Source organism: Micropterus dolomieu, linkage group LG04 (assembly GCF_021292245.1).
Source record: "Micropterus dolomieu isolate WLL.071019.BEF.003 ecotype Adirondacks linkage group LG04, ASM2129224v1, whole genome shotgun sequence".
NCBI classification, from domain to species: Eukaryota; Metazoa; Chordata; class Actinopteri; order Centrarchiformes; family Centrarchidae; genus Micropterus; species Micropterus dolomieu.
Genome location: NC_060153.1, coordinates 3,419,858 through 3,446,534, shown reverse-complemented (window position 1 = coordinate 3,446,534; position 26,677 = coordinate 3,419,858). Strand labels below are relative to the sequence as shown.

At 40.1% G+C, this 26,677-nt stretch overlaps 2 protein-coding genes across 2 annotated transcripts in view; both read right to left on the bottom strand.

Annotated features, from left to right (window-relative positions):
* Window positions 1-12,313, bottom strand: part of LOC123969740 (noelin-2-like) — a 29,632-nt gene extending 17,319 nt beyond the window's left edge. Inside the window, exons 1-3 of the mRNA XM_046047370.1 lie at window positions 11,781-12,313; window positions 6,191-6,340; window positions 3,148-3,303 (exon numbers count right to left, since the gene is read on the bottom strand). Coding sequence (XP_045903326.1) covers window positions 3,148-3,303; window positions 6,191-6,340; window positions 11,781-11,927 — 453 coding nt within the window. The 5' untranslated portion in view covers window positions 11,928-12,313. The remainder of the gene's footprint in view (window positions 1-3,147; window positions 3,304-6,190; window positions 6,341-11,780) is intronic.
* An 11,415-nt stretch (window positions 12,314-23,728) lies between these two features.
* Window positions 23,729-25,554, bottom strand: LOC123969608 (collagen alpha-1(XI) chain-like). Its single transcript, XM_046047167.1, has 4 exons — window positions 25,545-25,554; window positions 25,391-25,422; window positions 24,738-24,971; window positions 23,729-24,644 (listed from the first exon to the last, which is right to left on the bottom strand). The coding sequence occupies exons 1-4, from the start codon at window positions 25,552-25,554 to the stop codon at window positions 24,498-24,500; spliced, it is 423 nt and encodes a 140-aa protein (XP_045903123.1). The 3' UTR covers window positions 23,729-24,497.
* Between the last annotated feature and the right edge of the window lie 1,123 nt (window positions 25,555-26,677).

The following is a 26,677-nucleotide window of genomic DNA, read 5'->3' as shown; positions in this document are numbered from 1 at the left end:
GACCAGGATTTCTGTTTTGTCTGAGTTCAGCTGGAGGAAATTATTTGACATCCATTTTTTAACTTCACAAAGGCAGTTGTTAAGTGAACTCAGCATTCCAGGGTCTGTGGATCTGACAGGCAAGTATATTTGTGTGTCATCAGCATAAATATGAAAAGAAATGCCATGTTTATGGATAATATGTCCAAGGGGAAGCAGATACAAGGAAAACAAAATGGGTCCTAAGACCGACCCCTGAGGCACACCATATTTAACTGGACAGAATGAAGAGACATAGTTGTTTACAGACACGCAAAACTTCCTATTTGACAGGTAGGATGAAAACCATTCTAGAGCAGTACCAGAGATCCCCACCCAGTGCCTCAGTCTGTCTAACATGATGTTGTGATCAATGGTGTCAAAAGCAGCGCTAAGGTCCAGGAGTACAAGGACTGAGCACATACCTTCATCAGCAGACATTAAAAGGTCATTGGTGACTTTAAGTAGGGCAGTCTCAGTGCTGTGGTACTTCCTAAAACCAAGGTTGGTGTAAGGGGCTAGGGAATGCATTTACCCTACTGGGTTAGAGGAACTAACTTGTGTGTTTGTGAACATGTTGCTCCTTGGGTGTATTCGTCTGATACCAGACAAAGGAACTTACAGCTCGTCAATAAACAGTTCAGCACATAATCCCCCATAAAAGAGGGAATTGTTTTTCCACTTCAGTTTTTGTGTGGATGAAACAAATGGAATAGAACATGTTAATCAGGGGCTTCAGATAAGGTGCTTATCAGATTTTGTTAGCTTTGGACAGCGAGCTGTTTCCCTATTTCCAGGCTTTATGCAAGCTAAGCTAATGGCTGCTGGCTGTAGCTTCATATTTATTGTACAGGCACGACAGTGGTGGTAGTCTTCTTATCTAACTCTCTGAAAAAAGCAAATAAGCGTATTTCTCAAAATGTCAAACGATTCCTTTAAAAGTTCAATCCAATTGAACTCTATGCAAAATTAAAGAGTCAGTATCGATTCAAGTCCAAAAGTTAAAATGTTCGCCAACTTCCTCACTGAAGGGAAGCAGGAGTGTAAGGTGAAAGGAAAAATAAGGTGCTTTTACTGGTCTGTACTCATCAATAACTGTATTGTGGTATGTGTTATTATTCCTGGTGAGCTCCTATGACCTAATAGCCCAGTAAGACCTGGTTTGGTGATTTGCACATCAGAAGATATCTAGTTTAAATGAGGGCTAGATTTGGTTGAAAATGACTTCAGTTAAATGTGAAGCATGTCCAACCACAGACTGAAATGTAGTCACTCAATGCTGTTGAAACAACTGTTACGCTTTGCATTACGTTGTCAACTGGCATTTGGGTCGGGGTCTTCTGCGTTTGCATCGCGGTGAATCTGGGAGTCTTTGTTTTTTTGGGGGTTTTATTCTTTGTTTTTTTTAATTTTTTTTTATTTTTTTAATTTGATTTATTCTTTTTCTTTCTCCCACACCTATTGGCTACTGGGGTTCTTGCCTGCCTGTTACAGTCGTGGCGCCCCATTCTCACTAACAACTACATTCTTTAACAGGCTTATGCGCACACACATGTACACACACACACATACAGACACATTCAACCACACGCACACAGACACACACAGACACAAACAAACTTAGGTTGTCCCTGGTAGAACTATTCCTGATGCTTTTCTTTCAGTTACTTATTTAAATTAATTATTATTCCAGCTCTCGTGGCTGTGTTGTGTTGCTTATTTAGTGTGTGTGACTGTTTCTTGTTTTCATTGTTCTCTTAGTTGTCTTAATATGTCAGCTGTTTATTGCTGCTGTTCGGCTGGTTGTCTTTTACTATTAGTATTATTTTTATTGTTTTTTTGTTTGTGTTTGTTTGTTGTTGTTGTTTTTCTCCTCCCCAAGCCCCCCTCTCTGTTCTATTGCAGGTTTCGTTGCTTTCTGCAATTGGTGTTTCCCACAGCTTTTCCCTGTTGTCCCCACCTTCCATCCCCCTTTCCCCCTTCTCTTACAGGTGTTGTCCTTTCTCTGTGCTGTCTGTTTGTGCCCCCCCATCCCCGTGTCTGCCCCCCTGTCCGGCCCGGTGACAAATCAATACATAATTAAATAGATAATAAAACAGACAAAGGAGTATTTTAATACTCTCTTGTTAAAGTAAAATCTGTCTGGCACAATATGGTATCCAGGTCATTATACTCTATACCAGGCTGCTGGGCAGGACAGGTTTAAAAAAAAAAAAAAGAAACAACTGATACATGTGACCTAAAAACTTGCTTTTCACCCAAATTTAGCCCACTTAATGTCAAACAAGACACAAACCCAGTCACATGCAGGTTCAGACAGTGCACATGGTTTTACTACCATTTAGTTCAGTGTCAGAATCAGAAATACTTTATCATCATGTCATTAGGAGTCCTGAGCTGCCAATTGCAGACATTAAACCAGAAGTGTCACAGCTGATTTAACTGTTTAGCTCATTCACTTGTCATCCCCCAGATCCGTAGCCTTTCATTGTCTGTAGCTCTTGAGATAATCTTCTGCTTGCCTGCTGGTTTGTTGTTGGCACAGACGCATGCCAGCGGCGTCATGGCAGAGAACACCGAGCCTGATGAGATTAGTACTCCTAATTTAAGAAGTGAAATACCTTTAGATTTCTCTCAATAACAGGCAATACTTATCTAGCGAGGTAATCTTATCTTCTCTCCTGCAAATTTAAACACTGAAACCAAACTTGTACATGAACTCCCTCTGCTTTTGTGTGTCAAAATTATGTACATTTCATCATTAATATTAAAATGTCAGACTCATTCCAGACAGATTTGGTTACTTTCTTTTTTTCTTAATTATTTTTGGACAGCTCGAAGTCTTAATGTGTGCAGTGATGCTGCAGTTTTGTTGGCACCTCCTGTGCAGAGCTGTGTGACACTTTTACACAGCGGACATGAAGCCAGTGAATTGACAGCTTCAAGACAAATTTTGTCCTCTTCATGAAAGATGCTCGCGTGTCTGAGTGCAGGCAGGAAACTTCAGCTTGACATGCGTGAAATCAATGTTTTCACACCAAAGGTTATGTGTTCCCTACAGCGACCGTCTTACACCATGTGTGTCTCTGGGTGACTGTAGTGTGTGTGTGTGTGTGTGTGTGTTTGTACCTGCAGGCCCTTAGCCGTCAGAGCGCGGGGGTTGGCCACATAAGTGTGTAAACGTCCGTCCACTCCTCTCAGCAGCGGCTCAGAGTCTCGGACATACTGCAGGTCTCTGGATGTCCGCAGGTCTACCACCTCCATGGACTGACTCACATTCTGAACCTGACGCACACAAACAGTTGACATGATGAGTGATCATTGTTAGTTCCCTGCATTGCCAGAAATGCTTATGAGTCATTTTGGCTGTTGTATGATTACTGCCACCTGTTATTTGTTTCCAAACACCTGCTGTTTGAATACCAACACCGCTTTGTGGTGATGTGAAGGAATAATTAAAGGGTTGGTTCAACCACTTTGGGAAAAAAAACATTTTCATACATACCTCTCGTAGTATCTAGCAATGAAGATAGTTTGGGCTTTACCTGCCTGGGAGAAGAAATGGAATTTCCCATGTGCTACACACAGCATTGAAAAATTCAATGTCCAGCCAGAAACATTGTCCCCTGGTTAATCCAGAGAACACATAGGGACAATTTATTATATATATATAGCTTATAGTTTTTATATATTTAGTTTCAGTTTTAGATCATTTTAACATGCTTTTGTTTGGATGTATGCAAATGCTATATGACCTAAGTCAATTTAATTACTGTGTCGCTGTGACACAATTACTACAAGATTAAGACTCTACTGCAACCTACTCATGGCAGACGTTTGCCCTCAGGGCTTTCTGCCAGAAAGCCACACTACTTGTTTAGGCTTAGGTAGCAGTTCTGTGATGCTGTACTTCAATAGAGCAGGGTTTTGAGCTTTATGCTAACATGCTCACAGTAATATGCTAACATGCTGATTTTATATAGAACATATACAACAGAATATTAGCATGCTAACATTTGCTAATTAGCACTAAACATACAACTGAGGCTGGTGGGAATGTCATCAGTTTTACACATATTTGTTCATAAACCAAATTATTGGATGAACATAAAATTTTATCTGATGATGGCGTTATAAGAAATGTCAGAAGATCAAAAGTATTACAATTAATCCTCAATGAATGTCTGTACCAAACTGTACAGCATTCCATCAAATACCTGTTGAAAACTTTTGACCTGATGGCGGCTCTGAGAGAAGGAGGATTACTAAAGTCATCAGGATGTATTTACACAATGTTGTGCCACTCTATCTGAGACGTAAAGCCTAGAAAAGTCGGCGTATGGATGAAAGAATAATGCAACAAATTGCAATAGTAATAGATTTAACATTAGATAATGATGTACAAAACATCAACCAAGCTTTTGGTCCACCGAAAAGACAATACATGTTGGCAGACAAAAACATCAGATTTGTGTGTGAGGATGTGTGGAGTGATGAGGAGACTGTAAGCTTCCTCAAAATAATACATGAAACAAACATAATTGCCATATTTCCATCATGTTTTCTACATTGTTTTTACATTTTCTTTTAGGTTTTAAGGGCACTCATTCAATTAAGTCATCTTGATGTGCACTCTTCTTCTTTTTCTTTTGCAATGGCAAAATGGCAATCGCATAATGATATGGGAGGATGGAAATGCACTAATTTGTATTTTCTCTACATTTGGATGGAAACCTGTCTACAGCCACTGAATCTTTTAAATGTAATTTTTTAAGTTGTACCACAGACAAAATTCCTTTTAGCTCAATTTTAAAGAGGAGGCTGCAGAAATCTCAGTCAGATGACCCAAAAAATGGAAAAATAAAACTAAAAGAGAATCTATTTTGGGGTTATTTGCAGTCTATATTTAGGGTTAACCGACCCTGTTATATTCCAACCACCATGACTCAACAATATGTTGAAGTCACACAGATCCCATTTTTCTTTGAAGGAGCTTCTCATTAGATCCATTATAACATCAAGTCTCACCTAGATTATGTTCTACTCTAAAGAAACAAACACTCCCACCTTTCTTCTCATTAACCACCCTGAAATGCAACCAGATACTTCAAATCTCTTTTGATATTAAATGGAAAAACAAGCATGAAAAAACTAAAATAAAAATCCATTATAAAAAATGTCCCAGATATCCAGAAGTGATATGCAAACAAACATACAAACCCACCAACACATCTCCCGCTGTAACACATGCTGAGGAGGCCGGATACGTAAACACACACACCCACCCACACACACACACACACACACACACACATTCACACTCACAGCAGGAACTAGGTGTCACTTCCAGAGAAACGCTGAGCTAATTAAGATTCATAAATACAGAAGCCTCCCAACAGGAACAGAGCGAGGAGAGAGAAGAAGATGATATTTCAGGCAGTGTTCATCTACCTTTCTCTTTTCTAATTTTTTTTTTTTTTGAGTGAAGAGATTACAGGATGTAACACCAGGCGTGAATGAAGAAAAGAGTTACAATCTTTAGTGTGCGTCACCCTGGCGAGAATACAGGATGTATACACGTACAGTATATATACCCCGATGTGTGAGCCTTGCAGCAGTGCATGCGTTGGGAAATGTTTGCTGGCTTGATGGTGGTCAATAATTCATCAACTTCTGTCACAAATCACTTTTATTTCTCTCTCCAGACGCACATATACATTGAGAAATGTGCTTACGCAGTCAGATGGTCACATAAACACACGTGCACACACACACACACACACATATATACGAATACATAGGCATTCAAGCACATACATAGTCACATTTAGAGCTGCACCCTGCACTATAGAACAAAGTGTTTCTTTCCCACCCATCTGTCAGTGTTTCCTTTGAGTTTAAACTCTTTTGGCATGTTGAATGACTAGGGGTCTTTAGAGGATACAGCTACTGATGTATCAGGGATACATCTGTCAGTAAAACCTGAGTGTGTGTGTGTGTTTGTTCATGTGCGTTTCTGCAAGTGTCAAAACAAAGAGACAGTCCAGTGAATATTTCATTCCAGTACGCTGGCTTTCCCCTGTGCTGCATCGCAATGCTGACCACTGAAACAAACAGGGATACAGTCAAGAGTCAGACAAACACAAACATACACACACACACACACACACACCTGTTCAGTCAGCAGGCGTAGTTGTCGACTCCGAGGGTCTCGTTTGCAAAGGTTTCGTGCCGGAGCAACTACCGTACAAACACACCTGCCGTCAGGATCTGATGCCGTGCTGTACACCTGCCAGCCCTCCTCTGAGCCCGGGTACAAACCCTGCAAAAACAGGCTCAGTGTTAATGAAGTCACTGCAGGAATAACATGACAGCTGTGCATTCAAAAGAGGAGGTCAGCAAAGTTACACTCATTAGAAAATTACGGGGTTTAATTGTTTGTTTTTTTTTGTCAATAGCTACAGAATTTGCAACACACTTATGTAAATGCATTTCAGTTTTACATTTTACCTGATTTAAGTTTAAGTTTTTCAGACAGTTTTATTGGAACTCATCTACAATTCCTCCAGTAAAACTTGTGGCTTAATCAATTAATCGTGTAAGTCATTTGTCAGGTCAAAATGGCAAAAGTCACTGGCTCCTGCTTCTCAGACGTGACTATTAGGCACTTTTGCTCATTTAAAATAAAATGTTTTTTCACTTGTTCACTCATTCCTCTCTTTTTCTCACCCCTCTTCACCCCGCTTCTCTCTCTCGCTCTCTGTCTGTCTCTCTCACACAAATGACACATACTGTAGATATAAGAGTACAGTATATGGAAGACATGTGCAGGAGTCATTTTAAAAATGTCTGTATTTTAATGTGAAGGTGACAATGTAACAACATTAATAAGGCAGTGAATTATGCTGTGGGATTTTAAAGCAAACATAAAGTGACTGCTAAAGCTACATATATTCTATAGTTCACCTTGAAATGTTTGCATTTTTTACTTTTTGCATTTGCTCTATTTTTGTTATTTTGTGTGAACCTGTTTTTATGTGTAAAAGTGTTTTTCAAAAGGACCCAATGAGTCATCCTGAAGCAGTTTTCTTTGTGCATTTTCTAGTACAACACACATTTGCTCAGCATCTCAGCATGCTATTCAGGCCAGGTTGTAGTTAAAACAGTGGCCAAATATTTTCCTTTAAAAATAATTGTGTCCAACTCTATCTTGCTGGTAAATCTTAGCAGGAATTTTAGGAGCTCAAGACTGGACACATATTGTGATTTAAGTGTCCATTTATTTTTGCAAAAAGGAGAGTGCATGCTCTTTGCACTTTATTATACTTGACTGCACCACAGACATCCCTGTCTAAATTGGATATTTCTCGTTTGCATCTAAAGTCAGCTGTGACATCTCCCACATGTCTGTGTCCAGGAAAGCTAGCAGCAGAACTGGAGAGTTTCCACCCTCTGCGTTCACTGTCGGAGCTGCTGTTCTCCCTGGCAAAAAGTCACCGGCTCCCCAGAGCGCCCAGAAATATGCACAAAAAATGATTTCTATCATACTCACAGTCCATACTAATGCACAACGTTGCTTCTACTCTTGCTGGTACCACTTAATTCACACATTAAATAATTATCGGCATTTCTTTTCTTTACCCTCTCCTCTACCCTCATTAATGATAAAGCTATTGAAGTGGTGAAGCAATACCGTCTGTAAAACATCACATCAACACATGTTTTTTATCGTAAACTTCGAAATTTTAATGTCAATAAGACTTTTAAGAGGATGTTTTATTGTTGTTTTATTGAAACGATTCTTTCTTTTGCCCTTGTGAGCTGGTTTGGGTCCCTCACTCTTAAAAACAAAAACAGGCTGCAATATATAGTTAAAGTGTGTGGCAAAATTGCCCACAACCCTCTGACTGATTTAAATTCTTTACATGAGACAAGGACCCTCAAGAAGGCACAGTCAGTCCTGGACGACCCAAGTCACCCCCTGAACAGCTACTTCATGTTGTTGCCGTCTGGGCGCAGATTCTGTCTGCCTAAATGCAAGACCAACAGACACAAAAACTCTTTTGTTCCTGCTGTGGCTTTTTTTAATAATTCAATGTGAGATGTGGAACTTCTATGTAGTAGCCTATGTATTTATTTTTGTTTCTTCCTGATGGTGGTTGTTGTTTGTTATTTATGTTACATCCTGCTGCTGCACAACGAATTGCCCCTTGGGGATAATAAAGACTTCCTGAACTTGAACTTGAACCATCTGATATAAAACTTCGGGGCTACCAATTTCAGGTTAAGGCCCTGTCCACATGTACAGGGGTATTTTTGAAAACGTAGGTTTTTCGATGCGTTTTGGCTTTTAGGTCACTGAAAATGAACCTTTTTGAAAACTCCTACCAGGGTGAAGATCTGGAGAAACTTCCCTTCTACACATCAACACTGCAAACTGAGTGTAGATGTGCAGAAGGGTAAAACTGAGTTTTTGGCTAGTGACATCAGAGTTCACACCGTAGCCTAATCTCCTTTATTTACACTGCGACACGCAACATTTTGTGCAACAATACCTGCCCTGCACCAAACAACAGACAGATAAAATTAGCAATCAAAGCTAGTGAACACAGTGGAGCATTTAGCTGCTAACGAGCCAGACATTTTCAAACAGAGACTTGGTTGAAGATACTTGAAGAGATTTCCCTGTCATCCAAGAGGCTTCTTCAGTTCAGTTACATCTGTAACACCACTTATACACCACCAAGTCCTTTCATCATTTCCCAGGAGATTAAACAAATGCTCACATTTGGCCTCATGGGACAATTGCCAACGGCAGTTGTTCAGACTTAGCTTCAGGTGATTAACAACCATAACAGCCGTTACAGCAACCAGGAACCAGGTTAAATAGCTGGGATTCCCTGGCAGTCAGTTAGAACTGAAGAAGCTTTCTATAGCAAAACGTCTTCAAGGATCTTCAGTGAAGTCCAGTTGCCCTTGATTTATCCCTCCTTGGATAGTTTGCCACATCAACTTAAATGGTGATATATGTCAATGTTGAGTTTACAGCTTGTTTCTTTTGCCTTTGAGAGGCCAAATCAGTTTTGTTGTTTTAAAATCTAGTTTGTAAAAGTGAACCTGTAGGGAAGAGACCATAACATCAATTGCACACCCAATTGGTACCGTGTTGACTTGGGTTCGGATCCGGGTGGGGTGACTGCTCACTCCCTTCACTACAAGACTACTTGAAATGACCTTCTATAAATTCTGACATGAATTCAGACCACGTAAATTCAGGTAGATGGTTCTCAAAGTAAAATATTCTACTGCTATAAATTAAATTGCAGAATTAGGTATTCCATAGTGGTCCAATTTCACAATTAGCTATTCAGTTTTTTCCAAGATTGAAATGGTTAACTTCCATAGAATTAATTAATTTCTTAAATCTTTTGCACCATAAAGAGTCATGCACATTTTTAAATGAGAACAACATGCATTTGTTGATGTGAATTTCAAGGCTGCGGCACACAGTAAGACACACATATTTATTAATAGTTCTAAAATACAAAGCAATTTGTTTTTCTTTTTTAAATTTAATATTTGGGACCTCATTAGGTAGTGCTGAGATGATGTTCCCTGCGGCCTATATTTCAAACCCAAGTCACAATACATTAAATGCGAGCACATGTACAAATCGTGAGCTAATTTTGGTGAGATTTAATCAGGTCTTCAGTTTGACCTACTTAGTTAACATTTTAGAACAATGTAAAAGCATGTCTGAGCTCAATCTGACAGACACAAGTCTGCCACAGTAATCTTGCTAAGAAGCTGCCCTACAAACCCTGAACAAGAATAACGACAGAGGAGGTGGCTGGAAGGATGGGAGCGCGAGAGGAGGTACGGGAAGGGGAGGTGGATGCCTGGAGGGAAACATCTGATAAATCAATCAGCTGGGTTTTGTGTGGTAACCTTGAAGTCCCATTTACCATGAAGCTGACAGGGGTAGGGGTGGTTTAAAACAGCAGGACGTGGATGGGATGAGAATATAGGCATCGTGCTCAATGTAATTAAACAGAGGAGGACATACAGTACCTAAGGGCTCAATTTACACGAGGGAGAAATGATAAAAATCTACTCAGGCAGCTTAGCTGATAGTGATCAGTGCAAATATATAGAGAGAGAGAGTAGAAAGCTAACAGAGCTAAATTCCTGCAAGAATTGAACAGAGAGAGGCAGAGGCAGAAGTATTATGGAAAATACAATACTCAAAAAAGTGTAACAGCCAGATGGAATACGTTGAAAGAACTAATTTGAAAAAAATAGATTTTGAGTCAGCTTGAAAACCTGATCCCTACATATTGCAAATGAGAGACCAGGAAAACTAGTAAGCAAGTCTGAACAGTTTGCTAAAAATGGATAAATGGTTGACATAGGAAGCTAAAAGTAACAGATAAACTCGACCAAACCAATCTAAACACTTACAGTTTAGTTGTTTAAAAAAATGTTGAAACAATATCTGAAATTCTCCTTTTACATAATTAATAGTACTGAATAACAAGTCAACGAAGGAGTAGGCTACTTGAGCTCCTCTGACAGGTTTGTGGCATGTCAGACAAGAAGATTGTGATTCATTAATCTCACTCAAAATGATATTCACATGTTGTTAAATGATTTACAGAAACATTACAGCTTATGAGATTTTCTGTCTAGCATCTCCTGAAGTAGCATGAAGTAGCAACACTGCACCTTCAATATCTCCATCTGTTCTCAGCCACTGTGTGTGTGTGTGTGTGTGTGTGTGTGTGTGTGTGTGTGTGTGTGTGTGTTTGTGTGTGTGTGTGTGTGTGTGTGTGTCTGTGTGTGTGTGTGTGTGTGTTTGTACGTAGGCGTCTACTTGCATGAGACTGCATGCACTTTGCTGAACTTGCAAAGTACTGCCAAATAGCAGCTGTGAGGTGCCTCTCTAGCCAGAAAGCTAAATCATGCAAAGCCCAAGCACACACACACACACACACACACACACACACACACACACACACACACACAGCATATATACAGAGTTAAGAGACCTGTATGTGCAGTGCTCCAGCATCTACATGTCTGGGGTTGCCAGGGTGTTGCTAGGGCAACAAATTGCTGGCTGTCCCAAGGGTGAGTCAGCCTTCCCCAGGAGAAATATCATCCCAAGAAGTCATAGAGAGAGCAATCCTATCACTCCTCTGTGTGCAGTGTGTGTGTGAGTGTGTGTGTGTGTAGTAGTGGGTATGTACTGTACATGTGTTCTTTATGACTCATATCAACAGATATTTATTTATTTATTACTGCTATTTATTCTTTGCAACACGCTGCGCTCTATTTTAAAATTTTGTTCTAAATCTGTTCCTTTTCAATTTTCATTCTTTTCCTTCTTTGCTCTATTTTCTGCACCAATGAACAAATCAAATATCTGCTGCATGCAGCCTAAATGTTCAGGAATGTGTTTATCTCGACTCCTTTCCCCCTGTTATTCTAGATAGTGTTTGGCTGTAATTTAAAAGCAGCAATTTCTCTGACCGAATGTAAAAAAAGTCATAAAAAGGTTACGCAAGTATTTGTACAGAGAGTGTGTGTTGATGAGTACAGAACAGTTGACCTGTGAGTGTACACTGAAAGAACACAAGGTGGTAAAATCTTCTGTACTGTTAAAAATTAAATTCTAGAGAATGTGAAGGATGCACTTCTGGTGATAAAAAAACAGTTATTTTGGAAAATGAACTCTGTGTGTGTTTTAACAGAATACGTACACTGACGATTCGCTCATGTGTGCCCTCAGGAGACGAGATGATGGTTCCATTGAGTCCGACCAGGGACGGCAGAGTCTGGGACATCCAGTTAGTTACCATAGCCATGGTGCTGAGCACCGCGCCAATCTTCAACATGGGAACACTCATCCTGACGCACACACATTCACACACCACACACACACACCCCCCCACACACACACACAGAAACTCTGACTGGCTTTCACACACAGTCCAAACTGTTGACAGCAGTCATGCTAAAAACAGCAGGTACAAAACATGATGCTACAGGTAAAATGTTCGAGAGTGAGATTTCAGCTCTAGAATCCAAAGTCCAAAGTGTTTTGTGATAAAACCACAGCTGGGATCGTCCCACTGCTGAAGTCTGGGCTCCTACACTGCCACAGGTTACAGAATAAATCCTGGAGCACAAACCCCTCTAGATGCTTCCATTTGAAGACACATCAAGTCCAAACAACCAATGTTGGGCTCAGGCTACAGGAGATGCTCCTGGAAACAGCTGGTTAGGTCCCTCTGAGCCGTACGTGTGTTTCCTAGACTCCTTCCTTCGCCTGGCAGTAAGACACTGTGGCTGAGCCAGCGCTGCTCTCTCATTTATCCACTAACTCTCTGTCTCTGCCTTCCTCCACCCTCCCTCCATCTCTCTCTCTCAGACACACTCCACCATCTCTCCGCCTCGCTCACGCTCTCACCTATTCTCTCAGATCATTCATTAAATGAGCACATTCTCGTGTAATAATAACAATATTTGCATAAAAGATCAAGTGGATAACATAAAATACGAAATAGGCTAATATAACAAAATCCCACTAGACATTTATCCTATTTTCTCGCCTGTGTTGTCTATTTTCCCACCCATGCTCCTTATCTCCTTTTTTCTCTTTCTACTAACTTTTCATCTTTATTCAGCGAACACACTGATTTATTTTCCTCCCTGTCCATTCTCCCCACTTTCCTTTATATTGATTAAATGCAAACGCCTACATGAAAGCACAATGCTCTGGAGTGACCTGTCCCTGCTCTGTGTGGGTTTGAGTGTGCACATTTGTGTTTTCACGTGCATTGCAAACTGATGCAATACTGCCACTGTGTGGCCAGCAGTGCTTCCCACCATAAACTCTTGTTCAAGCTGTCTCACACTAGATTTGATCAAAACTGAGAGGAAGTACAAGATGTTCAGAAGATGTTTGATTTGATCTGTGTCTGCAGCATTTCCATGGTAGCAACAAACCCCGAAAATAACAGCAGCCAATGTGTCACTTCTTTATTTTGTAGTATTTGTGTAGACCTGCTCAGGGACTGCAGATGAAAAGAAACTCATTGCCAATTCCATCCTACATACAGTAATGAGGGTGTACAGTATATATTATGCACTAATTGTCTTAGTATACTGTTTTTGCTGTTAGTAATTATTATATTACATATGAGTAGGCTACTTAGGCTAAATGTTTTATACTCATCAGGAAATGACACAGGATTTGCACACAGCATAAAATTGCAAGCTAAACGCTTTTTTCCAAGGAGCTTTCTGTCACAAAGCTGTTTTACTACCATCGACATTTTATTTTATTTTTTTCCAGCTCTGACCAACACTCCCATTTCCTTTGTGCATTGCTTTGTGGGAAAATAGTGTCCATTAACAGCACGCTACAAATTAAAAAAAAAGAGTAAACACATTTCACACACACAAATAATCTTGTTTGAAAGAAATGTTTCTTGTCTTTTCTCATATGTCATGATAATGATGATGTGTTGTTTTTTGGAGGGGAGTTTTACCTCATTTGAATTTTGGTGAAAGTGGATCATATTTTAGGCTGGTTGTGGCTGCGCTGTGTCTACTCATGATGTTTTGCTGACATTGGTTGTACTTTCTCATTGTTGTCTGTAAAAATAATAATAATAATAACTCAACCAATGTCCTTATGTGAATTCCTTTGAATATATTGTTCTGACCTTATTAAAACCAAATTTGTAGTTAAGTCTTGAAGTGGTATCTTGCACTTTTGATGAAAGTGACAATACAGAAATTACCATAAAGCACTGTTAATTCACCAAATAATGAAATAATGTTAACATGTTTCATATGTTCTAGACTAGACTTATTTGGGATCTTCAGAGAGGTAGTGCTGCATGCAAATCAATTGTATTTAACCATGTTTTACAGCTACAGACACCAAACATAAATATAAAAAATCATGTTTATAAGCATTTCACATAAAATTAGGCCAGAGGTATCCAAGAACCTCGACAGAAGATAAGTGCTAACAGCTGATATGTGATGCGTACTATAACAAGATAACTACAAATGAACATGGCTGTTCTGTGGTTGGCGCCTGGAGCGATTATGTGTTGACAATTTAAATAACTAACACTAAATGTTTTATTATGCCTTCTCATCAGCGGTTACATGCTAATGGTTTCTTGTCTCAGTAAAGAATCCCAGGGTACACATGGGTTATACATAAAACGCCATTCAGTGAATATGCTGAACTAACATGAATATTTCAATCAGCAGCACTTAGGGGTAACACAGTCATCGGGAGATGCAGGGACACAATAGAGCTGACATGGCAACTGAGCAGTATGACACACCTTCAGGATATTTATGGTCACTGACTCAGGTAGCTCCCTCTTCGCATTTCTAGGAAATATATATATATACACAAATATATTTATCACATATATGTGTATAGATATATGTATACATATATATAACACACACATATATGTGTATAGATATATGTATACATATATATATAATATATAATATGCTTTTATATAACAAAAAAAGCAAAGCAAAGTGGCAAAATACGTCACAGAACTACTGATAAAAAACACTGAAACCAAAACAATGAGTGAAAAGAAGGCACATTAAAAACCCACAATAACAGATAGGAGTACAAAATGCCCTAAACTAAATTCATAATAATATGATTTTAGCAGAAGCTGGAAGGAAGACTCTGAAGATACTGGCAAGACCTCCTCTTGCAGCAAATACTATATTTATCTAGTCCTTTTTATGCTGTCGATCCATGAAACATTTCATTTCTTTGGACACAGTGTAGAAAAGGCTCAGAAAGATCTAGGGTGAAAGCAAATGGAATTTTTCAACAAGACGTGTGTTTTGGGAGATATAAATATATTTCCCATGCCAACAAATGCATGCTTTAAATATGGAAAGAGCCAAAACGAAAAGTGCTACACTTTAATACACCAAAGTGTGTGTTACCCTGAACTTAACTTCTTCTGTGCTTTGAAGTACAGCACAATTATTCACAGTTAAAAATTGTCATCTGACAAAAAAGAGAAGTCTTTAGGACACAATTATAAATTCGTCTCCATCCATTTATCCCTGGGCATCTGATGTGAAGTTGGAAAACTGCAATAATTTAACTAACACTCTCCATTTTCCACCACAGAGTTTATTTGGAGTTGGAGGTGAGGGCACAGTGTCATCTTACCTTACATGAGCAGAGAGTAAACAGGAGCTGCAGGACCCAAAATGCTTCAGGTGGACACATCACCATTCTTTGCTCTCCTTCAGGTCTCCAGAGTCTTGACCCAGGTTTGGCTCACTGCAGGCATGAAAAACAAAACACATGTTGTGACCCTGCATAGACTCCAAATTCAGGTACCACTGGGGACTGCACACCTCCCTTAGTTAGCCTCGGGGTTGTGAAAAACTGTTGTTGCTAAGACTGAATCCCCTCTGTCAGAGGAAGAACACAGTCCTGGTGTTGGCTGCATGCTGAGAAGAGCCACTCAGGAGCCGAGTGGGGAGGACAACTTTCGCTGAGAAGGTGAAATAGGGGGAGTAGGGAAGGAGGAGTTGGAGAAAAGGATGATTATCTGTTACGTCAACACAGGCAGTGAATTACAGTTTGTTAACGGGTCTGTGGGTTCACTTGTACGTTGCACTTTAAAAATGTTTGAGATATGCTACATGAAAAAAGCTGAGATAGCACTGTTGGTTTTGGTCTCATCACGCTAGAGAACTAGTGTAGAAATAATGCATTTGAAAAACTTTACCCAGAGCCCAGTGTTGTGCCACACCTACAGTATCTCACCAAAGTGAGTACACCCCTCACATTTATATTTGATTATATCTTTTCATGTGACAACACTGAAGAAATGACTCTTTGCTACGATGTAAAGTAGTGAGTGTACAGCTTGTATAACAGTGTAAATTTGCTGTCCCCTCAAAATAACACATCAAACAGCCATTAATGTCTAAACCGCTGGCAACAAAAGTGAGTACACCACTTTTCCATTACCAGTACTAGCACAACTCGACTAGACCCAGTGCCCCTCAATGTAGCTGATCGTTATAGCAACGCTACACACAACTGCCGCAACTTAACGTGTGACACACACATCAGCGACCCACATACAGCTGTCTCTTGATTTAAGTTAAAACGTTTCAACATTACTCAGAATGTAAAGACAGATAAGCGGTATGAAAACCTTCCAGCTGTGTTTTCCTCTGCCGTTGTTGCTGCAGCGGTCTGTGTAACAGTGGGACCAGAGGGCTCTGTGAGCGGGCGGCTGGCCGGCCTCGCAAGCTCCTCCCGCGGGTTGGCGCCATAGACAGTATATTACTGGACGAAGCTGATTTGACTGGAGAGCAGCGAAGCCAGTTATGGACCAACAAAATACTACTACAGGGCTACTTCCTGTTGGCACCAGCGCCTCCTGCGCATGATCGCACAGCATAACCGTGGTTTAATGACATAAAACAACGGCAGAAACACGGTAATTCTGGTAGCTGCATAGCTGCACCAACAAAAAGTTTCATGGTGTCTTTGTCTGACTCGGATCGTCACTGTTTAATAAAACCACCTACAAGACTCTCCTGCCAAAAACCAAAGTAGCTCACTGATGGCCGAATAGTTGTTTTAGATTCACTGAGAGTTTATAATCTAAGCAATACGGTTACATCTCTCATGTGCGACGGGATGTCACAGGGTTTTGACGTCATTTTTGGGCTTACATGGAACCATCCATGCAGGCTTTGGTCAGCTTCACTGTTTCAACTGTGGCTTACCCCCTTGAGTGGCACAGGCTTTCCCCCGAAACCACTTGTGGGAGTAGTATGTACCGGAGGCTGCAGTTTCAGGACCGCAATCCAAGGACCAGAACTCACGGCCGACATGCTGGCAGACACGGTTAACCTCCTTCGTGTTGCTGTGCATTACCACCACCACTCCACTAGATGGCGCTGTCACAAAAGAACTACGATCCTAGAACTGTGGTCCCAGGATTGCGGGGGTTCTGAAACTGCAGCCTCCTGTACTGCAGCTACATAATAGGCTACTGACCTACGGAGCTCTTCAAGCACATTTTTGTTCCGCCATCACTTTTTGTAAATCTGCCAATATCTGAAATCTACACAGTTGATTTCTCACTTCAAAACTTCTCAGAAGTGGATTTAGTGATGAAATAACGTATAAAAATTGTAAAATATAGATTTGGTCAATCTTGTCAAATCTTATCTCTCATTCCGCTCTCAACATGTCAAAATTGGTAACTATAAATCAAACCCCCTATGTCTTTCAACCGGGGTCCCACAGGGCTCCATACTTGGTCCAACCCTTTTTAGCATATACATTAATGATTTACCTTCTGTTTGTGGAAATTGTGATATTTTAATGTATGCTAATGATACAGTTATTTTTACTCATGGTAAGACTGCTGAAGAGGTTGCAATCAGAATAACAGATGCATTAGTGAAGGTCACATCCTGGCTTAATCACTGTTGTTTGCAACTGAATGTTCCAAAAACAGTTTGTATGTTTCTTTCCAAAGGTTCCATAGACGCAGAGCAAGACATTTTCATTTCAGAACACAGACTAAAAGTTGTCTCAGAATACAAGTACTTAGGACTACACTTAGACTCAAACCTTGCCTTCAAAACCCACATAAAGAAGGTCTGTAATAAGGTAAAGTTCAGTTTGGCTAATTTCAGGTATATCAGAAACCTTCTATCAACTGAGGCAGCTAAGTCATATTTCCACTCATTGGTTCTCTCCCACATCACCTACTGTCTGATAAGTTGGTCCAACTCACACTCTACAGCCTTAAAACCACTGAAATCATTATACAAACAAGCACTTAAAACTCTAGACAATAGGCCATTTCGTTACCATCATTGCCATATTCTAAAGAAGTATAAACTGCTTAGTTGGGCAAACCTCATAAAATACAGAAACGTCTGCTTAGTTTATAAGATCTTGCACAGTTTAGCTCCTCCTCCTTTGTCTGGCCTTATCAACTTTAAATCAACTGCAAACAGTTACTAGAGGTGCAGCTAGGAGGGACTGCACAATCCCACTCAAAAAACTGTATTCTGCCATGCCGTCTTTTCATTTACAGCGTCACATCAATGGAACTCCATTGATACCACCATCAATTAGTTTAGTCTCCATCCTATTACTCATTTCAGAGTAATGATAAGAAATGGCTTATTGAAAATCAACATTGTCAACACTGATGCTGGTCCCATCCACCAACAATAACTGTATCATCTATTTTTAGATTTGATCTGCTCATCTTGTTTACTCAATTATTTGTGATTTTTAACACAGTGTAATTTTTTTTACGTTTTGTCAAATGTATAATGTATTTTATTGTATTATAACAGTTTACTATTTTAGGATGCCTGATAACATCTGGCAAGGGGACTGCCGAAGAAAACTAGCTTGTGGCTAACTCGGGTACGCTGACATTTGCTTTGAATGTTGATCAGTGTACATTGTCCCTTTTCAAATAAATAAATAAATAAAATAAAAATAAAACTTTCTGCTCCTGGCCTCTGTCTGGCGCGCACAATGATGATGCAGTGAATAGTGACGATTCTCTCTGACCAATCCGTAGTCTGCTGTGTTTTCACGTCACATTTTAAAATCGCCTCAGCTCGCTCGGACCCTCGATGGAGGTGATACAAAAAAAAGTACCGGACAACAGGTACAAGTACAATCTTTCCACAATGGAAAACCATAACAAAGGCGCAGCAAGTTGAGGCGAATCGAGCTGGTACCATGCAGTGGAAAAGGAGCTTAAGTGAAAATGTCCAAATTGGGCCCACTTAGTAATTTTCCCTCTCCGGAATCATGTGACTTGTTAGTATTACAAGGTCACAGGTGTGAATGTGGAGCAGGTGTGTTAAATTTGGTGTCATCGCTCTCACACTCCCTCATACTGGTCACTGGAAGATCAACATGGCACCTCATGGCAAAGAACTCTATGAGGATCTGAAACTGAGCTGCAGCACGGTGGCCAAGATCATACAGCTGGTCAACAGGACAGGTTCCACTCAGAAAAGGCCATGGTCGACCAAAGAAATTGAGTGCAGATGCTCAGCAGCATATCCAGACCATACACCACACACTGCATCAAATTGGTCTGCATGGCTGTCGTCACAGAAGGAAGCCTCTTCAAACATGATGCACAAGAAACCCTGCAAACAGTTTGTTCAAGACAAGCATACTTAGGACATGGATTACTGGAACTGTGTCCTGTGGTCTCATGAGACCAAGATAAACTTATTTGGTTCAGATGGTGTACAGTCAAACATGGTAGTGGGAGTAATAATAATAATAATAATAATACATTTAATTTGTAATGCACTTTACATTTACGCAAATCCCAAAGTGCTACATGATAAAACAGGTAAGTGCTAAAAATAAAAACACATGGAGAGCATGAAAATAAAAATAATAAATAATAAAATAAAATAAACAAAAACAATAAGGAAAAGGGCAAGAGTTCAATCAAAAGCTCTCCTAAAAAGGTGGGTTTTAAGGCCACGTTTAAAAGCATCCACAGTGGTCCTCAAGTGGTCAGGGAGAGTATTCCACAGACTGGGAGCAGCTGAGCAGAAAGCCCGATCTCCCATTGTACGGAGCTTGGTTCTGGGAGGTTTCAGGAGATATGCTGAGGCAGATCGGAGGGTATGTGTTGAGGTCTGTGGGGTGAGGAGTTTCTTGAGGTGGTGGGGGGCTTCACCATGGATGCACTGGTGGGTAAGGAGGGAGACCTTATACTCAATCCTGAGTGAGACAGGAAGCCAGTGGAGTGATTTGAGGATGGGGGTGATGTGGTCATGTTTGCTCACCCTTAACAGGATCCTAGTAGCGCTGTTCTGGATCTACTGCAACTTCTGAAGGCTTTTCTCAGGGATCCCGGTGAGGAGCGCATTACAGTAGTCCAGCCTGGAGGAGACAAAAGCGTGGACAGAGAGTGTGGGACGGAGTTTGGCGATGTTCCTGAGGTGGAAGAAGGAGGTCTTGCAGAGATGTTTGATGTGAGCCTCAAAGGTCAGATGAGAGTCCATTTTAACACCCAGGTTAGTGGCTGATGTTGAAAGTGGAATATTTTGAAGGAGATGCTGGTAATGTCAGATGACCGAACCTGGTGTGGAGTGCCGACTAAGATGGCTTCTGTCTTTGAGCTGTTTAACTACAGAAAGTTTTGCTTCATCCTCGCCTTTATCTTCTCCAGGCAGGTGGTCAGAGTGGATGATGGCAGGGCAGCAGAGGGGGTTGGGTTTGTCCTGAGTTGAGTGTCATCAGCATAGCAGTGGAATGAAATTCCATGCCAGCTGATGACATGTGGCATGTAGAGAATAAACAGGGTGGGGCCGAGTACTGAACCTTGAGGGACACCACAGGTGACGTAGTGTGTCAGGGATTTAGCCTCTCCCAAGGCATGCCAAAGACATGCTCAGTTCTCCCGGTGAGGTAGGATGAGAACCACTCATGGACAGAATCAGAAACACCGAAAGTGGAATTTAGACGGTGGAGGAGGATGTTGTGGTCCACAGTGTTGAATGCTGCAGTCAAGTACAGGAGGATGAGAAGAGATGGGGAGCAGCAGACGCTGGCTCCCCATCTCTGCAATGACACTCACTGACCAGGGTCAGGGTCACAAATGAGTGTCATGGTCTGGGGGGCTGCATGAGTGCTGCCGGCACTGGGGAGCTACAGTTCATTGAGGGAACCATGAATGCCATCATGTACTGTGACATAGTAATGCAGAGTATGATCCCCTCCCTTCGGAGACTGTGCTGCAGGGCAGTATTCCAACATGATAACGACCCCAAACACACCTCCAAGTCGACCACTGCCTTGCTAAATAAGGGTAAAGGTGATGGACTGGCCAAGCATGTCTCCAGACCTAAACCCTAATGAGCACCTGTGGGTCATCCTCAAACGGAAGGTGGAGGAGCACAAGGTCTCTAACATCCACCAGCTCCATGATGTCGTCATGGAGAAGTGGAAGAGGACTCCAGAGGCAACCTGTGAAGCTCTGGAAAACAATGGTGGCCACACAAAATATTGACACTTTGGGCCCAATTTGCTGCGATGGACTGGCGACCTGTCCAGGGTGTACCCCGCCTTTCACCCGATGTTAGCAGGGATTGGCTCCAGCCCCTCGCGACCCTGTACACAGGATAAGCGGTTGACGATGGATGGATGGATGGATGGATGGATGGATGGGCCCAATTTGGACATTTTCAGGGGTGTACTCACTTTTATTGGCAGCGGTTTTGACATTAATGGCTGTGTGATATGTTATTTTCAGGGGACACCAAATTTACACTGTCATCCATGCTGTACACTCACTTCTTTACATTGTATCAAAGTGTCATTTATTTACAAAGAAATTACACAAATGTGAGGGTTGTACTCACTTTTGTGAGATACTGTAAATATAGGCTATATATATATCTTTTGTGCATGAGTGTGCAGTTGCTCCTGCTCGTACTCTTTCCTTGTTCCCATGTTTAGCTTTCTTAGCAAATGTTTTTGAAGTATTGGTTAGCGACCATAAATTGATCTTTCCAAGGAAAAAGCGTGAGAAAACAAGACTAAAAGTCTGTCATGCTAGCACCCCCTTGAATGCACTGCTCAATTGCTAGACATCACAAAATGAAACTATTGAATGGACCAAAAATATAATACAAAGACAAATTTGCTATTCTTAGATTACCAGAATAAAGGACACATTGTTACACAAATTAAAAGGTTTTAAGTTTAGACCCACCTTTAAGCTCAGTTCTACATTGCCTAGACTCGTCATTACCTCATATTTTATCAGCTGTAAAGCCCATCATCAACTGCCCTTTGTTTAAGTTGTAGCCTTCATTATCAGCCAGACAATTAATTAATATATATATATATATATACACAAAATTAATTCATTGTATGTATATTTAATGTAATTTTTCGTGGTTTTATTTGGTGATGATATGATTTTTGTGATATTGTTTTAAAGAATTCTGTGGTTTTTACTGCACAGATAATTCATTGTAATGTTTTAAATGATTTTGAACCTTATTGTGGCTTAAAAGAAATGAAGAACTCAACTTTTTCTTACCTTTATCTTGGCTTTCACATTATCTCTGTGGACATTGACATCTATCTTCAGTACACTTCACTACAACTGAAAAGGAATAAAATATTAAACAGTGTCAGACCAATGTCGTTCTGACAAGTTGGGTAGCTCAAAGGGGACAAATATTAAGATTTCCACGTTTTTATTTTGAGTTTTTTCATTAATGCTAAATAATAATAAAAAAAGAGAGAACACGATGTAACTGACTTTCATGTCACTCCATCTAAATTTCATCAATGAAATAGACTCTGGACGAGGTGTGTTGATCGGCTTCATCTCATTAAAGTTTCAGCCTCATTGGAAGTGTCAGGATAGACAGAAGAGCAGGGAGAGATAAGGGTCAACAAAAAGCAGCATGGTGTATGCTCAAACTGCAGCGCATAATGAATAGATTACTATCACACTTTACACACACACACATACACACATCTAAAATACAATTCCATTTCACAGTGGAAATTAATGAAAAGCATGGCTTCATGCCATGTTTGAAATATTTTGAGTGTGCTGCTGTGACAATTTAAATTCCCCATATTCTGCACTTACTAAGGCACTTTGGAGTTGATTCAAGATGCAGTTGCTGGGCTTTTAACTAGAACTCAGAGCACATTACATACATTTTATCATTCCTCCACTGGCTTCCAGCTTTTTAAAGAATATACATTGAGATTTCACTGATTAGTGACAAGGGATTAAATGGATCAACCTATTTTTCTGACCTTTCAGGATAAGGGTAGGCTACTTAAGCGACCATTTGGTGTATTGTGATATCACTCTACTTTTGATACATTACTTTTAAAAATTGCTTTAATGCATTATATGTGGTCATCATGCACCCCATAACATCTTAAAAATGTTACAGTAGTAGAGACAATAAATCAAATGCGTATTTAACAAGACAAGTGTACAGCAGCAGTGACTTTGTGAGGCTATACTTGGGAAAACATGTGCTTTAAGCTAAATGCTGACAATGATGATGCTAACATGCTAGGTTGTTTACCATGTTAGGCATCTTAGATTAGCATGTCACCATGCTAACATTTGGTAGCTAGCAATTTCATTAGTTGTATCTGCACCATGAACACGGTGAGTTAATGACAATAAACACAACAGTTGTTGAGACATTCAACTAAATTACAAAAATGTCACCCTCATTTTGATGCTAAAGGAAAAGGGGATGCCCTTTATCAGTATACTTCGTCCTCTGGGGACCAACAATATCTGCACCAAATCTGATGGCAATCCTTCCAATAGTTGAGATATTTCAGTTAAAGTTCACTCAGTCAAAGTGTGAACTGACCGACATTGCCATCACAAAAAATTGCTTTTAATTAACATTCATTTAACTGTATGCTGTCATGAAACACCCTGTAACCATTGTAAGAAATGTGCAGTATGAATATTGGGGAGACCTGAATAGAGCATACTGAAGGGAATACCTGGTTGAAAAGCAGAAGTACATGCACTGCTCCTAAGACCTTTATGCTTTTGGCTTTGCTTAACAAATGCATTCAATAAAACTCAATCTCATCACATTAACTTAAATGTACATTATGTACTTTTATTAAAATATGTTACTCAGTCACTTCCCCACACAACTATGCATAGAAAGACCTTGAGGCAATCATGTTTGTTATCTTGAAAAAATATAAAACATGGCTTCACAATATAAAAAAATGCACTGCCCCAGTTCCCTTTTACAAAGAAAATGTACTCCGCAAGGAGCCACATAATAGCACCGTGATGACTTACACTCCAATATACATCACATAATTATAACAACAAAATGGCAACAACAACAAAAACAAATTGAGGTTTGAAGATAACACAGAACAATACGGTGGATGAATGTTGCTGAAACATGGTGTTTTTGTATTTTTGAAGAGGATTCACTGATTCTTATGTTTGGGGACTTGTGTATGATTATTTATAGATGGGAATTGAGTGCATACATCAATAAATGTATGAACAGACATGGATGAAACTGTGACAGCACCATTTACTCCTCCAAAGAGGAAGGAAAAAATGTGTTTAACTGAGGACAGTCAATACATTTATGCACTGCTCTTGAGTCAGTTGAGAGAATGTATGAGATGGTAAGAATTGTAGAGTCTGAGTGAATGAATGTATAAAAGAATGAATGTTTAGATGAAGGAACACTGTTGTAGGTAAATCAATATATATATATATATAAATATGTGGGACCAAGTAAGTCTTGAATGTAGTTTTCTCCCTGCATTTAAAAAGTGTCCATGGCTCTTTTTCTTATTAAATTACTCCTGTTGTAATCTCTCTCCGGCTTGTTTAACCATTGTAGCAGACCGGGCCAACCTGGAAACCAAATTTCTGGTTTCCTTTCCCAAAATCTGGCACAGACACGTCAATGATGGGGAGCGTGTTAGACAGCGGAGCGTCAAATTCCAACACTGTCCTCTCTTGCCCCGAGCGAGCCTGCAGCAGAAAAACACAATTGAACAATCAGAAAACAAATGTAGGTGTATGTGTTCACACTGAAATGTCTGAATTTGAATCTGTGTAACTCACCTGACACCCGTCGTACAGTGCACTGATGTAATGTGTGTTCTCATGTGTCAGCTCCTCCCCGTTGACGCCTCTGAAGCGCAATGCGTGTTCGTGGCTGATTGTGGCGGCGTGCAGCCAGGCGGCGGAGTTGAGGCAGTGGTAGGTGAAGGTTTGCTTGGCTGTCGCACTGAGCAGCTGCAGGAATGTCAACTGGACCACGTGGACCGGAACGCTGTCTGACCCTGAGTAGGAAAACTGAAGGAAAACACCAGAATCACACACAAATAAGAACCAAAAATGCAATTCTCAAAGCACTACCCTACCTGCACTCCGGTGTTATTTGCATGTATTTAAATGAGATAATATGCATACATTTGGCGCTTTCTATGCAAATGAGCAAACATTTGCAAAAATTGTCCAATTCACAAACACCAGTGCTAATAACCACACACAGTTGGAGTGAAATTATTAGTGTCTTCAAATAATTTCAGTGGTAACTGAAGCGCATTTATAAAGGGGGTCTCACACCCAGATTTTCCAGTGAACATGGCAGCTGTGATTGTAGCCAGGCAAAGCAATAGCACTTAACAGTACATCATATGTGCACAGATGGCACAGACCATAACTGATATACATCAGGAGGGAATGAAACTGGAAAACAACATAAAACCTACTGCTGTGTGGAAGCGGAGCCGGTAGTTACGTACTGTAACACAACATCACAGAGCAGAGTAGAAAAAACAGCTGTCCATGTGCCCACACTCAAGAGGAGGAGAGCACATTTAAAGCACCTAACTAATAATCCCTCTCTGACAAAACACTCCATACAGTGAGTCATAAAAAACTACTCTCGCAGAGAGAAACAAATGAAAGAGCAATGGGAGTTAATACATAATTAGAATAGTTAGAATTAGAATAAGATCTCTTGAAATTAAACATTTGTTCTTGCCGCTGCATTTCTATAATTATTTGACTCAGATGTTAATTAAGCATGTCTGTGTTATGCTACTTATCCTCAAAATTAGTATTTTTTTTGTTTGCTTACTGGGATATAGAAAAGGAGGTTTTTGATGAGAGATGGACTCCTAGGAGATTTGAACTGAGATAAGGACTCATTAACTGTTGGTTGAACTGTGCATTTTGTATTGAGCACTTACTGTATAACACACTGTGGTGAACTTAGTTTTTCTTGTTGTCTGTAGGTAGGCCTACCTGATGATATTATATCATATTATTCAGTACACTTTAAGAGCAAATATTACAAAAATTACAGATGAATATTTAACAGATGCAAAACAAAATGCAAATTGCACTCATCTGCGAAACTTTATGGCCATGTTTGCGCTCGGGCTTAACGATTAATTGCATTTGCAATATTATCGCGATATGATGAGACGAGATTTTCTAATCGCAAAGGCTGTGATTATAATAATAATAATAATAATAATAATCCTTATTTGTAGAGCACTTTTCAAAAACAAGTTACAAAGTGCTTTAACAAGTGTAAAGAATAATACAAAAAAAAAGATAAGAGCATGAAAATTTAATATAAAATTAGTAAAATACAATAAAATAAAAGGGATAAAATAAAGTCAAATAAGATCGGGAAAAGCTCTCCTATAAAAGTATGTTTTAAGAAGGGACTTAAAAGAGTTCACTGACTCAGCCGACCTGATTTCCTGGGGCAGGCTGTTCCAGAGCCTCGGGGCCCTGACAGCAAACGCTCTGTCCCCTTTAGTTTTCAGTCGAGACTCTGGAACAGACAACAGACCTCTGCCCGAGGATCTCAAGGTACGTGCTGGTGCGTATGGGACTAAAAGGTCAGAAATATAACAAGGCGAGAGGCCATGAAGAGCTTTAAAAGTGATCAATAGAATTTTAAAGTCAATTCTAAAACATACTGGGAGCCAGTGTAATGAAGCTAAAATAGGAGTAATGTGGTCATATTTCTTTGTTCTGGT